The sequence below is a fragment of the Microtus pennsylvanicus genome, chromosome 13 (genome assembly GCF_037038515.1).
Source record: "Microtus pennsylvanicus isolate mMicPen1 chromosome 13, mMicPen1.hap1, whole genome shotgun sequence".
Classification (NCBI taxonomy): Eukaryota; Metazoa; Chordata; class Mammalia; order Rodentia; family Cricetidae; genus Microtus; species Microtus pennsylvanicus.
Window position 1 is genome coordinate 43403027 of NC_134591.1, and position 14821 is coordinate 43417847.

The 14821-nt window shown below is 49.1% G+C and overlaps 1 protein-coding gene across 1 annotated transcript in view; it reads left to right on the forward strand.

The window, feature by feature from the left end:
• The first annotated feature begins 6967 nt into the window (after positions 1-6967).
• Glis1 (GLIS family zinc finger 1) overlaps positions 6968-14821 on the forward strand; it is a 196868-nt gene continuing 189014 nt past the window's right edge. The window contains exons 1-2 of the mRNA XM_075945012.1: positions 6968-7078; positions 7946-8243. Coding sequence (XP_075801127.1) covers positions 7988-8243 — 256 coding nt within the window. The 5' untranslated portion in view covers positions 6968-7078; positions 7946-7987. The remainder of the gene's footprint in view (positions 7079-7945; positions 8244-14821) is intronic.

Sequence of the window (14821 nt, forward strand, 5' to 3'; positions counted from 1 at the left end):
TCCATCTGTATGACTGGCTGAGTGTTTGTGTCAACCGTCACACTGCCGTCCTCTGGACATGGTCGTGGTAGATGTGCAGCAAAGGCTGTCAACGCTGCCGTCTTCCTCTGTCCCTCTTCACCTTATTCTCAGAGACAGGCTCTCTTAGGAAACCTGGAGCATACTAACTAGCTAGACTCCTGGGTGTCAAGCCCCTGGCTTCCTCCTGTCTCTCCTTGTGGCATGGGAATTAGGGGTGTGCGTCATGCCCAGCTTCTGTGGGCTTGGGGGTCAGAACTCATGTCCTTACACAAGCATGGCAAGGCCTTTAACTCTTAGCCCGAGGAGGCCTCTTACTTTTCTGAGATTCTGCGAGACTTTCTGCATAGATGACCATGTATGCCATCTGTCAGTAGAGTCTTGTATCTTCTTCCTTTCCAACTTGTACACTTTTTACACTTTTCCTTGCTTTCCTAGACCCGCTAGGACTTCCGGGGTGCTGCTGGAGAGGAACGATGAGGTTCGACATCCTTGCCTGTTCCCGATCTTAGGGTAAAGTAGTCTTTACACTAAGTAGTGCAGTGTACATGAGTGATGTTGGCTGGAGGTTCAGTGATTTTTGTTGTATGTTGTTGGGGTGTTTGATCAGGAAATTCCCTTCTAGTCCTAAGGTAGTTCTCAGTCTTTGATCATGTGTGCATGCGTATCTTAAACATCCTTAGTAGCTGTTTGCAACAGTGATTTATAAAGAGCTATTCCGTGTGTGCGTGCGCATGCTTGCGTGTGCATGTCAGAGGTCAATATCAATGTCTTCCTCTGTTGCTCTCCACTTTATCTATCTTTTGAGACAAGGTAGCTCATTGAAGCTAGAACTCATTGATTGGCTAGAGTAGCCGGCTAGCAAATACCCCCCTCCCTGCCCTTGGTATTCTCCTGTCTCAGCCTCCCTCCATGTCCAGCCTTTTAAATATATGCTGGGGGTCCAAACTCTTGCCCTCATACTTATACCATACTTATACAGCAAACACTTTACCCACTGAGTGACCCCCCTTTTCCTGCATTTTATTTTTAGAGTATCTTTGGTGTTGGGGCGATGGTTCAGTGAGCAAAACGATGCTGTGCAAGCCTGATGACCTCAGTTCAAATACCCAGAACTCATGAGAGCAGCCCAAGTGTGTGTAATTCAGGCACTTCTCTCTGGGCAGAGACAAGCTTCACTGGAAGTATGGGCGCTCCGGGCACACAAGCACACAGCATTTTTGTTAGATGAATATTAGAATGGTGGGTGGGTACTTTATTAATATTAACCATCTCTCATCTCCTGGCTTGTTTTACTTTCTGCCTTTGTGTGAAGTCCATGGCAGCCCCGTTGGGTCAGGTATTGCCATCTTTATTCGGCAGGAGTAGCATTCAGGAACCAGAGATGGGCTTGCACACGGCCCCATCTGGATGGCATCACAACCATTGTAGAAGCCTTGCTCTGGGCCATTCTCAGCAAATGCCCACAGTGTAGTGATGGGAACCCTGGCTTTGGACTCGGGCACACTTTGTTCTTCTTAACTTTAGAAAAATTGGTTTAATGCAGTGACATTCACATAACATAAAAGTAACAATTTAAAAGTGGGCAGTTTAGTGGCATTTAATATATTCCTGGTGTTGTAAAATGCCACTTCTATCTAGTTCCAGATTTTATTTTCAGGACCTAAAAGAACCCCATGCCCAGTAAACAGACTCCCCCTGACCCCATCTCCTCACCCCCGACAACCACCCCTGATTTTTGTCTCCATAAAATACCCGATTATTTCATGTAAGTGGAACTACATAATTTAGGACCCTTTATGTCTAGCTTCTTGCACTGTGTGTTTCTGAGGCTCATTCACAGTGTGGAATAGCTCCATGTTTCTTCCGTGTGGAAAGGGCATTGCATCCCACTGTGTGTTTGTAACGGTTTATCAGTACACCCGTTAATCAGCATCTAGGTGGCTCCTACCTTTTGGCTGCTGTGAAATGAGCTGCAATGCACACACTTGTACGTGTATTTGTTTATGTTTTTAGTTCTTCAGGGTTTACATCTAGAATTGGAGTGACTGGATCACATGATAATTCTGTTAAGTCTTTGAAGGACTGCCAAGCTGTTCTCCATTGTGGCTGGATCATTTTACACTCCCACCAGCAATGGATGAGGGTTCCCATATCTCCACACCCTCCCTCCTCCCCCATCTCCCCTTTGTGCCATTTTATCAGATTTAGAGTGATGTTCCATTGTGGTTTTGCATTTTCCTAATGGCCAATAACGCTGGGTATCTTTTAACATGTTTGTCAGTCTTCTTGATGAGATGTTAATTCAGATCCTTTGCTTGCCCCCCTTTTCAGTCCCAAAACTGAGCCCGTGGCTTTGTGTGCTAGGCAAGCTCTCTACAATTGGGCTACATTCCCAACCAAACCTCTTTTACTTTTTATTGTGAAAAAGGGTCTCACGAAGCCACACATGATGGCCTTGAGCTTACTCTGTATTCTTGTCTTTGCATCAGGTCAAGACTTTGTCATTTATAAAAATTGGATTGAATTTGGCTTTGATTTTTTTCTTTGTAGGAGATGTTTATTTGACCTCCTGAGTGCTGGGATTAAAGGCGTGCGCCACTACTGCCCGGCTTTTGAAATAGGGTCTTAAAATGTAGCTCGGGTTTGCCTCAAATTCCTGGTCTTTTTGCCTTAGCCTTCCATGGATTGGAATTAAAGGCCTGTGTCAACACACCTACCTCTATAAACTTCTGACCTTCCTTCCTTCCTTCCTTCCTTCCTTCCTTCCTTCCTTCCTTCCTTCCTTCTTCTTTTTTTGCAGACTTTCACTCTTACACAGCAGCACCCAGCTAAGCCATCTTTTCACTCTCTTCTGATGTAGAAATGTTTTAAATTTGGATGGCATCAAGTTTATCTAGGTTTTCTTTGGTTGTTCATGTTTTTAGAGTCCCATAAAGAGTGCACTGTCTATTCCAAGGTAAAGACTTATCCCTGTGTTTTCTGGTTTTCACGTAGGTTTCTGGTCCATCCTAAGTTCCTGCTTGTCAACTGTGTGAGAGAGCAGTTCCCTCCTCTGCATGTGGCTGTCCTTTGTCCTAACAGCATTTTTGAAGAGAGTATTCTTTCTTCAATGAATGGTATTGGCGTGTCCTGAAAATCAGCTGTTCCCAAAGCCAGACACTCTGAACTATGAGACCTTTGATAAATTTTTTTTAGATCTATTTATTTATTATGTATACAATGTTCTGCCTGCACACATATTTGCAGGCCAGAAGAGGGCACTAGATCTCATTACAGATGGTTGTGAACCACCATATGATTGTTGGGAATTGAACTCAGGACCTTTGGAAGAACAGCCAATGCTCTTAACCTCTGAGCCATCTCTCCAGCCCCTTTGATAAATTTCTTAATCATGAGCTTTTATTTCCTTTATGATGGCCTCTTATTTCAGAGGCCTGTCAGGACTGCATGAAATCACACCCCGGGCACACAGCAGGTGCAGACAGCAGAGGCAGAGTAAGCAGTGGGGCATCCCTCGCCTCTCCTTCCTGGAGCTCCAGGGGCATGGGAGACTTTACACATAGAACTGTCTGCTTTTGCCCCGTTTCCTGAATGTAAGCTTGCCCTGGAGGATGCTTACCTAGCCAGGTGGGCACAGGTGAAATAGTGGTCCATCTTTAACAATCCAGCTGCTCCATGCTGACTTTGGGCATGGGATTCTTCTAGTCTTCGGGATATACAGGCTAAAGATCCCTCTGCCTCTGCAGGACTCTAAGATCATTAAACAAACAGCTAAAACAGTGCATAAGTGTGAGACAGATTCAAGCAAAGGGCTCTGAGTGCGTGCGTGGAGAAGTCCTCGCCGGAGGACTTGGGAAAGGGCAGTTGAACTGGGCACTAGATGATTTGTGGATGGAAGTGTGTAGTGTGGATAGGAGGGAACCGTGTTAGCGTAGGAAACAAGCCCCAGCTATAAAGGCATCCCTGTAAGCTCTGGGTTCTAGATGAAAACTACCCTACTTAGGTACGACTAAGGGTTAAATAGCGCTCTGATTAAAGACCATGGCGCTGGCTCAGTGGGTAAAGGTGCCAGCTGCGAAGCCTGATGACTTCCACATGGTGGAGAGAGCGCTGAATCCCACAGGTTGTCCTCTGACCTCCACATGTTTTAAATATGATTTTTATGGGTATGGAGATGACTTAGTGGATACTTGCAGGCCAGGCTGACATCTGTCCCGAGTTCAGTCCCACAAGGTGGCAGAAAAGGAGGGACTCCCAAGAGTTGCCCTCTGACCTCTGTACATCTGCCATAGAACATGTGCACCTGTGTGCACACACACACACAGAGGCATGCACACACTAATTTTTTAAGTCTTGATTTTGGGGTTGGAAGGGTAGCTCGGTGGTTAAGAGCACTGGCTGTTCTTGCAAAGGACTTGGGTTCAGTTCCCAGTACCCACATGATGGCTCACAACTATTTTTAACTCCAATTCTAGGAGATTTGAGACCCTTTTTTGCCCTGGGATACCAGGCATGCATGTGGTACACAGATACATACTGCAGGCAAAATGCTCAGGCACATACAATGAATAAATCAATTTGAAAAAGCCTTACTTTTATTTTTAAGACTATTGGGAGCTGTTGGTGAAGTTTAAACCAAGAAAGCTCCATGGCCAGATCTGCATCTCAGACGGATGGGGAAACCACTGTGGAAGACAGAATATTAGGAGGAGGAGAATGGAACACTGAGAAGAGGAGGAAGAAATACAGCAAGGATGGGGATGAGGGGAGCCAGCCAAAAGTGAGGGTGCAGAAAAGACTAAGTAAACGAGCTGTTGCTGTGTTGGGAAATTCGGAGAGCTTTCGCCTGCTCGTCCAGTTGGCTAAGTGACTCATCTGGCAAATGTTTTCAGTCTGAACTGAATGTACAGTGCTCTGTGTGTGTGTGTGTGTGTTGGGGGTATGTGTGTGCATTGGGGGTATGTGTGTAGTGTGTGTGTTGGGGGTATGTGTGTGTGTGTTGGGGGTATGTGTGTGTGTGTGTGTGTTGGGGGTATGTGTGTGTGTGTGTTGGGGGTATGTGTGTGCATTGGGGGTATGTGTGTAGTGTGTGTGTTGGGGGTATGTGTGTGTGTGTTGGGGGTATGTGTGTGTGTGTGTGTGTTGGGGGTATGTGTGTGTGTGTGTTGGGGGTATGTGTGTGCATTGGGGGTATGTGTGTAGTGTGTGTGTTGGGGGTATGTGTGTGTGTGTTGGGGGTATGTGTGTGTGTTGGGGGTATGTGTGTGTGCTGGGGGTATGTGTGTGTGTGTGTTGGGGTATGTGTGTGTGTGTTGGGGGTATGTGTGTGTGTTGGGGTATGTGTGTGTGTCGGGGGTATGTGTGTGTGTGCTGGGGTATGTGTGTGTGTGTTGGGGTATGTGTGTGTGTCGGGGGTATGTGTGTATGTGTTGGGGTATGTGTGTGTTGGGGGTACGTGTGTGTAGTGTGGTGGTGTGTGTGAGGGAGCAGAGAGCTCACCTCCTGGCCTCACGGTAGGGCAGAATAGGCGAAGCCAGAACTTCCTTTCTTGCTTTTTGAGGGATAAAGTAAGTAGGACTATTTGTCTAAAGCCACGTGCCTGTTGGTCAGAGCCACGACCCACGCTTCACAAGTGGGGGGTGGCTCGAGTACTGGGTGTCCAGTCGGTGAGCTATTCTTCCTTTCTACTCTTCTTCCATCCTGTCTTCCAAGCCACAAATTCCCAGAAAGAGGCAAGACCTCTGAGGTGCCTGTGCATCTCTGGGCCTGCGCATTACCTGAACAGTCGGCTGACACCTGCCCTTGGTAATGTAAGTGGTAAAAGACATTGGTGTGGGAGTCGGGAAGCCTGCTCTGCCACACCCTACTCTGTTGCGGCTGGCCATGAGTGTGGGGGTGGGTTTAAGTAAAACATCGCGGTACTTCCCATTGCCCATGCTGTTTGGAAGTCTTTACATAAAGTATCAGAAATTAAACGTTAACAAAATTTTGTGGCTGGAAAATCTTGTTTTACCAAGATTCCGGAAATACTGCTTGGGTTATCTTCCTGTGTAGAATCCCAGTCTAAACCCGGACTGTTGCAGGAGCTTCACACGTTTTCCAGTTTAAGGCTAAGGCCAGAGACCATTCTCAAACAGTTTAAGACCGTCTGGACTGGTGGTTGTCATCAGTACATAGAGGGATGTGTTGACTGTATGTAGAAACATTTTGAGGCTTCCTTGGATCCTCAGTAAGCCCCAGAAGATAGATGAGACCTGAATGAACTCCCCATTTTGCAAAGCTTAGAGATGAGAGCTGAGCTACTGTGTCCAATAACTATGGAGCCTCATAAGGGCTCTTCCTACACATTGAGCAGGGTCCCTTGAGACCCTGATGAGGGAGAGAGGACGAAGCAAGGAACGGCAGGGGTAGAGGGGAACTTTGAGATCCACACCCCACCCCCTACCCCGTTTCTTTCTACAAAACATCAAGAAGTAAAATCGTGAGAACGTGGTTTGAGGCCTGGGTTCGGATCCCAGCTTTCTTATTGACTTGCCGTGAAATCTGTGCGACTTCTTCGAGTGAGCTGGTTAGAGTCTTCAAAAACAAAACAAAATAACTTGTCAAGCACTTTTGCAACTGTTACCTCCGTTTTAGCTGGTACTGTCATTCCCATTTACCAGGGAGAAGCAGTACCCCGCCTAGGAGGGGACGAAGCCGGGTTGTCCTGGCTCTGCTTTCGGGTTCCTGCCCTGTTCCTCTCGGCGCCGCAACGTCCAGCAGAGTCCCAGCAGCGAGCGTGCCGGGCTCCGACCGCTGTCAAAACCTCAGCCCCGGCGCACGCCGCCCCGCCCAGGCCCCCAGGCGAGCGGCACGCCCTCGCGCCGCCATTGGCCTGGTCCGGCAGCCCCCGAGAGTCGCGGCCAGAGCGGTTGTGGGCAGCGGCGGGCCGCCCCGCCCCCGGGGTGTCGCCCCGTAGGACGCGGCGGCCGTGGCGGTGGCGGCGGTTGCGGGGGCTGCGGCGCCAGAGGAGGCGCGCCGTGCTGTGCGCCCCGCGAGCCGCTGCGCCCGCGGCGAGGTGAGAAGGGACGCGGCTCGCGCCCGGGACCCAGCGGCGTCCAAATTCGCGAGCTCTGGGGTGGCGCGGGGCGCGCCGAGGGGGCGAGGCGAGTTTGGGGGCCCCCGAGGCCTCGCTCTCGCGGGAATGATGCTGGAGATGATGCCGTGGCTCCGGCGTGAGACTCCTCGCTGCGGAGTGTGAGCCGGTGAATGGGTGTGCGTGTCGATCCTGCGCGAGTGTGCGTGGGAGCCGGCGTGCGTGGGCGACACTGGTTGTGCGTGCTCCCGCGCGCCGGGTTTTAGGGATGTGTGTCTATGGGGTGTGCTTTGTGGGCTCGCACAGTGGGCGTGCGCGCTCATCTGCAGCTGGCCTCTGGCGAGTGGCGGTGCTCGCGGGAGATCTGCTTTTACACCCCGCGGTCGTGCGTGTGCAGTGCGCGGGCTCTGCTCAGCCTGCCCTGGAGCACCTGGAGGTGCGCAGCCGGGGACCCATCTGAACCCACTCCGGCTCTTCCCGAACCCTGCTCAGGGAGTCCCAGCTGCTGCCCTTCTCCCTGTCCCTTTAGGGAACTCCGGACAGGCGCTCCCATCCTACCCCAGGCCTTGGTTTTGCCGTTCGTCCGAAGAGGGCTGACCCTGGGTGGAAGCAGATTAGGGTGGTAGGGCGCAGGGGCTTCTCCGGAATGTGCGGGGCCAGGGCGATGGCAGCGAGAGGGTGACGACCACAGTGCGCGGGGTCAGGTGGTTCAGGAATGGGGTTGGTGTGGTGACACTGACAAATTTTAGAGATCAGGACTAAGTAGAACATGACTGCCCAAACTGTGATCCCAGGACGGAGAACTCAGCTTCCCGCATTCTAAAGCCCGGTGCTTTCTCTCCTCCGCAGGAGCCTGGCGCGACCCCCAGTTGTGCGCCCCGCCCCGGCGCCATGCATTGCGAGGTGGCCGAGGCACTTTCGGACAAGAGGCCAAAGGAGGCCCCTGGTGTGCCCGGCCCGGGCCGCGGGCCCGCTGGCCTGGGAGCGCACATGGCCTTCAGGATTGCCGTGAGTGGCGGCAGCTGCGGGGATGGGAACCCGCGAGACCTACTGCCTCGGCTGCCCGTGCCACCACCACGTGTCCACGACCTTCTCCGACCCCGGAGCCCTCCAGACTATGGCGTGTCCAAGGCCGGCGGCGGCAAGGGTGAGTCCGACCGCACCAATGTGCTGACCGTGGGCATGCTGGGCTGCGGTGCCTGCGCTGCTGCCACTGACTCTTTAAAGATTGTCTGGAGAACTTCGTGGAACTTTTTCTTAAGAGTTCTCAGTATTTCTGCAGTTGATTGGGACTTGCCTGTCAGTCTGAGCCGATGCCTGGAAGCTTCCAATTTAAACCAGATAGGCGCGTTTTGGGAGGAAATGTGTATATAGAAAGCTTATATTACATAATTTTGCTTCTGTATGTCACGTGAAACGCCAAAAATTTATTGTACGTTAGTGTATCAACTTTTGTGTCTAGTAACTGTTTCCAAACAGCTGAAGGCATGTCCCAATCGCTCTTAAAAAGAAAGGAAGAAAGAAAACAGAGGACTCTGGTACCGTAGGAACCTCAGTTTCCCCGTCCGTCAAGTTAGAAATTTATTATGATTTCGTGACTCCTGACAGACGTTTTTCTGAGTCTGTAATCCAGTCTGGGCCAAGTGTTGACTCAGAAATGGCTTTTCTGTGCTTGATGAAGCCAAACAAGGCAAGCTCAGAACCCGCTATGGGCAAATTCAGGGACAGGTGCTGGTATTCACCTGGACATATTCACCCAATCAAAGTTAATTATTACTGGCCTGTTACGTATAGGTTTCGTGTTAACAGATAATTAACCAGACATTAGAGAGACTGTTAAGGGATGCGCCATTCTGCTCTGTGATTCCCCATCAGCCGAACCAGCAGCTTTGGGGTTTGATTATGTCAAGCCTAGGACCTCTTGATTCTCTTCCCAGGTGGTTTGCAAGGAAGTCAAAGTCAGTGTTTTTTAGTTTTAGGACCCTCTTAGCATCAGCTTAGGCCAGCTTGCTTCCCAATCCCAGCTGGAAGGAAGAAGTGTACAGAGGGTTTTTTTTTGACTTTGTAGGAGAGAGGCCCTTCTTGTCTTCAGTCCCTTCTCCAAAGAGAAATCATTTTTAAAAGGAGGATGGATATGGGAAAATGCTTATAGAATATTTTTGCTAGGATGCATATTTGAGGACTCTTAACAGAAAAATGGGTGTGTGTGTGTGTGTGTGTGTAATGCTTGCTACAGAGAACTTTCTGGCTTGCTGGGTTCCATTAAAGGTCCTTTCTTACACTGGTGCCCGTCATCTGCAAATCAAGTCCTGCACAGCCCTTCTGATTGCTGTAGCTCACACAACCTGTGTTTCATTGTTGACTGGAAGCATTTCACGTGATGCTTTGCATATTGCCTCCATCCTTCCCAACCTCAATTGTGTTTTACCCACAACGCCTTGCCCCTACATAAAAGGTTTTAGTTAAAGTCAGGGCTGCATTTGGAAAGGACAGAGTAGGTAAAAAACGATGGGAGAAACAGTCCCTTTCTTGATACCTTAACCTGGTGTTTCTGGTTACAGTATCTCAGTGGCTTCTAAATTGTTTTCCTTTACAGCTGTGGGGCTGTCGGGGTAGAGTAGATGATACCCATTTGAAAGGTGAGAACACTGAGGCCCACAGGTGGGGTAGCGTCTGCAGCTCTGGGAACTGGCGCTCTGGCATAACTCCGGTTAGAGAAAGGAAAATCTCTGCAGGTTCTTCAGAGTCAGGCCAGGCAGTCTGAGAGAAGAGCAGCTTCCTCCCTAGTCTCCTTAGGGTGCCATCCTAGGAGTATCGTTGAGGAACCGACACCTTCTTCCCAGGCCGCCTCCTGCCAAAACATCCCCCGCCCCAACTACAACCCTTTGAATGTGTGGCGTCCAGCCCCATCCACTCAGGCTTATTAGAAACAGACTAGCGGAGATACCAATGGAAGCATATTTATTGGCTGCGTTGGAAATGCGAAGACACCAGCCGCTATGGGTGGGATGATGGGGAAGTTAGCTCACCGCTCTGAGCCTCCACTTTCGTCCTTGAGGCTGACTTAGCACAAGAGTAATGTGTTGTATGCTCTCGGCCTCTGGATTTTTATTTGCATGGGAGTGATAATGTCCATTGCAGGGTCAGTAAAACAGGGTGGTAAAGATGCTATAGAAACTGAAAAGTTAGGTCACTTTTATTAATACTTGCAGGGTACCATGCTAGGGACAGTGATACTGGCAGATTGAGGAGTGAAAACGCTTTGGGTTTTTAGTGTTAAATGTGAAGGGCACTGATTCTGGTGCGCTGGCCAGGAGAGGCCAAGAGGTGCTGTGCCTTGGGTCTTCCTTGGCCCCTGCTACCCAGTGAAGCGAGAGAAGACTGCAGTGCTTGGTGTGGGGTCAGGGTTCAAATGGCATGTCTGTTGTCTTGGACAGACTTTAAGCACGTGGAGGGATTGAGCTAATGAATATGTCCAGGTCTGGACGGGAGGGACTAGGCACGGGGTGACATCATGCACTAACATTGTCATCGTTTGTGATAAGAATCATTGTCTGTTTATGACCAAGTCCCACTTATCCAGATTCCAAGCAGCTGAGAAGGCCAAATTACCAAATCCTGCATTTTTAAAATTATTATTAAGCACCTGACACTTTTTTGTAAGACCTGGAAAGAAGGAAAACAGCCTGGCTTTCCCCGGAGGCCAGCTTTCTGGCCATGGCCAGTGATGACTACTGGGTGCGGGCCTTCACAGTGTTCAGAATGTAGCCATGCGCTCTCCTTCATCTGGCTTTGCCTGCTGCATGGGCTCTTCTGACGGAACAGATCTCCGGAGTGCTTGTGTTGGATGTGTTGGATGACTCTTGGGAGACTGACTCCTTTTTTATAGCTTAGTGCATGGAAGTTCCGGGATCTGCTCAGAGCCATGGACAGTGGATGGCAGCTCCTGAGGCCTCCAACTCTAGGGCTTTATAGTTCTGAAACTTGCCACGTCTCCACGCGTACATTGAGTTTAGAGCTGGCATTTGTAAGCAGGGCCTTCCAAACATCCCCAGAGAATGTAACTGCATTTGTTTTTTTGTATGTCTCGTGTCTTAAATGTCTGGGACTTGGTAATCGTCACTAGTTTACCAGATGATTCCATCTGCTCAAACCGGGTAATGATGGTATTGTTTAATTCCTAGCAACTCAGTGCCCAGGCCCTTTTTACCGTGTCCCGTACACAGCAAGCAAAAGGGGAGATTGACGATCACCACAAATGTGAACTCTGCCATTAACACAAACAGTCCCCATATCATGGTTGTACGTTTCTAAAAGCGGTCAGTCCGGTAGTTTAAAAAGCAAAACAAAAAACCCCAAACAAAACAACAACAACAACAAAGCAATTATAGGCCAATTTTGGACATCAGGCTGCTGGTGTGCAGTGGGGCATGATGGTTTCAGTGTGCTATCTGCCTGAGTTTTTTTTTACAGCATGTTCCGAGGAGGTCAGGAAAGGCCAGCACATCTGTAATAGGAAGGTGTAAGTTATTTTTAAAGCATTTTCCCCCTCTGGCTCTGGTGGGCAATTTGCTTTGCATTTCATCCATTTTAAAGTGCTGGTCCTGGGATCCGGAAATAATCAGATCCAAATTTTTTCAGTGCTTGAGGTTTCAAATAAGGGGGAAGAAAACCTGCTGGCCAAATGTCAGGCTCACTGAGACAAAGAGAAACAAGTGTGTGTGTGTGTGTGTGTGTGTGTGTGTGTGTGTGTGTGTGTACAAGCTAGAGAGGAACATGTTGCGTCTACAGTCGCAAGAGTTATGTGTCCGACAAATCTTTTATAGACGTGTAGCGGAAATGTAATTCCCGAAGATTCCCTTCAAATTCTGTGCAGCTAGAATTTCTCTCCCTTTTCTGCCTTCCAGCCTCTCTAGAAGCTGCTAAGACTTGGCTGGCAAAATGAAAAGGGTGCCATCACCTAAGACCGTGCCTTAGCTGGAACCTTGTTTCCGCACAGTTCACCTGCAGTGCACTTAGCTGGCCCAAGGTCTCAGGACCCTCTTGGCTGTGTAATCTGATAGCGTGTGTTGCTCTGTCTTTGTGACTTTTCCTATGCTGTGGTTTTCCTCCACACGTTTGAAAAGGAAACCATCCCGACTCAGTTACTCATCTCCCGCTTTTCATTTGCGTGAGAAGCAAAGTGGACCGGCACACTTATTTTTAAAGCGCGTTAAAATCCCATTACGGGCCTAAGTGCACGAACCATTTAAGAGCCATATTCTTATGTTCTTTGCTCTAGAGGTTGCATAATTATCATTTTCTTCGGTTTTATTTCATGGAGTTTGGCCAGCATCCTAGAGGAGAGGAGAAACTCAACTTTGGAATAGGGGTTTCGGTCCTTTTTTGGATAGGATTAGAAAGAAAAAAAACAACAAACAAACAAACTTTATTTAGAAATTGACCATCGCTAACTGTGCGTGGCTTTTACTTAAAGAAGAGAATTTTCTTGGGAATTTTGATGTTGATACAGGGTTGCGATGCGTGCACATACGTACGCGCACACAAATCAAAGTTGAATGATCCACCCGTGGTTTGCTAATATATTTTCCTCCAGACTAGATTTTAGTGGCAATTAGTTTGGGCCTAAAGAGTCATGCTGTGTCTTTAGGTAAGGGCTAGTTTATTCTTGTGTGTCAAAAGCACAAAATGTTCGATTCAAAGGAGAAAAGTAATCAAAAAAAAAAAAAAACCAAAACTGGGTGGCCTTTGAAAAGTTTGACTGAATATTACAAATACAGGCTGTGATTCTAGGCCAGGAAAAAAACAAAAACAACCCCCCCCCCCAGACTTGTGAAGTATCCGTATCGTCATATTCCCGGTGCTCCTGATTCTGGCCGTTGAAAATGGATCGCTTGTTTGTCAACTGCCGCTGCCCAAATTAATAGTTTACAATGAAAAAAAAAAGTCTTCAGCGTTGGAAGCAAAGTCCAGGCCCTGACAGCTGAGTTACTGAGTAAGGACGGCAGAAGAGGAGGGGGCTGTTTTGTGGCTGCTTGGGTCTCCTAAAGCCTTATTTATAAGAAACCGAAAGAAAACGGGCTGCTGCGCTGGGGTAGGGGTGGAGAGAACGCAGCCCTAACCCGGGGTCCTTCAGTTTCCAGTCACTGGGCACATCTGTTCTCTCCTTTCCTGTCTTCCCCCTTAAACTCCCAAGCCTTGTTCCTTCAGAAGGTTCCGGCAGAGCGGGGGACTGTGTTAGCATTATGAGCTGTGTTTTTAAAGGCAGTGTTTTGAGTCAGATGCATGGAGAGGAGCCTTCAGCCTGTGAACTGAAGGATGCATTTCCTGTAGGGCCTGAATTTATTTGGGGATTAGGGCTGAGCTGCCTGGAGCCCACACTTGTGCCATAGTACAACTTTGATGCACAGGGACGAGGCCCTTGGCTTTCTGCCTTGGTTTTCCATTGGATGATCCGTATCCCTTTTGTGCTCTGAATCCCCAGGACCCCACATTACCTAAACGAGAGAGTTGGGAGGATCCTGGGCTTTGAAATAGTCTCTATTATCTGTAGGCTAGACTAGGGCTTTTGACTGGGCCTTCCGAGTCCTGACTGCAGAAGGTGAATGTAGAAGGAAAAGGGGGGCACACTTATCTTTATTGAGGACCTACTGTATACCGGGCCAGACGTGATACAGCTGTGAGTACATTTAATCATGTCTGGCATCCCTACGTGAAATTCTGCAGATGGAGGAACGAGCTAGGAAAGTGCCTTGTCCGATGTTGGGCAGGCAGGAACTAGTGAGCCTTACATTTGAACCATATTGTCTGAAAGCAAGGCCAGTATTTCCCCCTAAAGCACATACTCTCAGACAGCTTTTTTAAAACTTGGGGTCCCCTTACTGAGTTCTCAGCAGGCCAACGTGAGGTTTTAGGGGACCTGTGCCTGGTTATGCATTGCTATCCGCCATCCCCCCCAACATTGGGAGGAGATGGGTTCCCAGTGTGATTGTGTCCTCAGGAAGCTGGGGTCTTGTGAGGACTCTCAGGCTGGCCATGGAGGCTGTTTCTCTGAAGCAGGGGTAGGACCCCGCCCTCCCACCCCACCCAGGGGTTATTGCAGGTTATAGCCCCTGGCGGAGGCCATCTCGTGGTCTGGAGGAATTCTTTGCAGAGGCCTGTGGCTCAGGGATCTGGGGAGTCCTTTTGATTTTAGCACCTGGTAAGATAAAGGTGGGCTTGCCAGTGTGGGCACACCAGGGACCTAACTGACCGTGAGAATTTGCTCTAGAAATGGATCCTTTGTGTCAAGAGATGAAGTGATGAGCTGGTCAGATGAAGCCCAAAGGTCTCCTTCCAGGAGTTTGGCCTTGTACCATGTGTTCATGAGACGGTTGTCCCACTTACTCGGGGTCGGAACTGCAAGAGCCTTCCCGGTTCCCTGTTGACACTGGTTCTGAAAGGGAGCGTGCGAAGTGGCATCAGGGGTGTGGCTCATGCTTTTCCTATTTGTGTCTTTTTAGCCGCCCACCACCTTACGTTTTTAGACGCAGTTGCTTTTGTTTTGAAATTGCTGGAAAACAGAGCTCTAGAAAGAAACCAAGAAGGACCCTGAGCCCGACTTGAGAAAGATCCCATTTGCTGTTTTAAGCTCTCGGGAGGGCTGGGGATAGGGTTTACTTTGGAACGCTGTTGGACCGTCTGAATTACTTCTCTGAGTGCTGGGTATTTAATACCTAGTAGAAG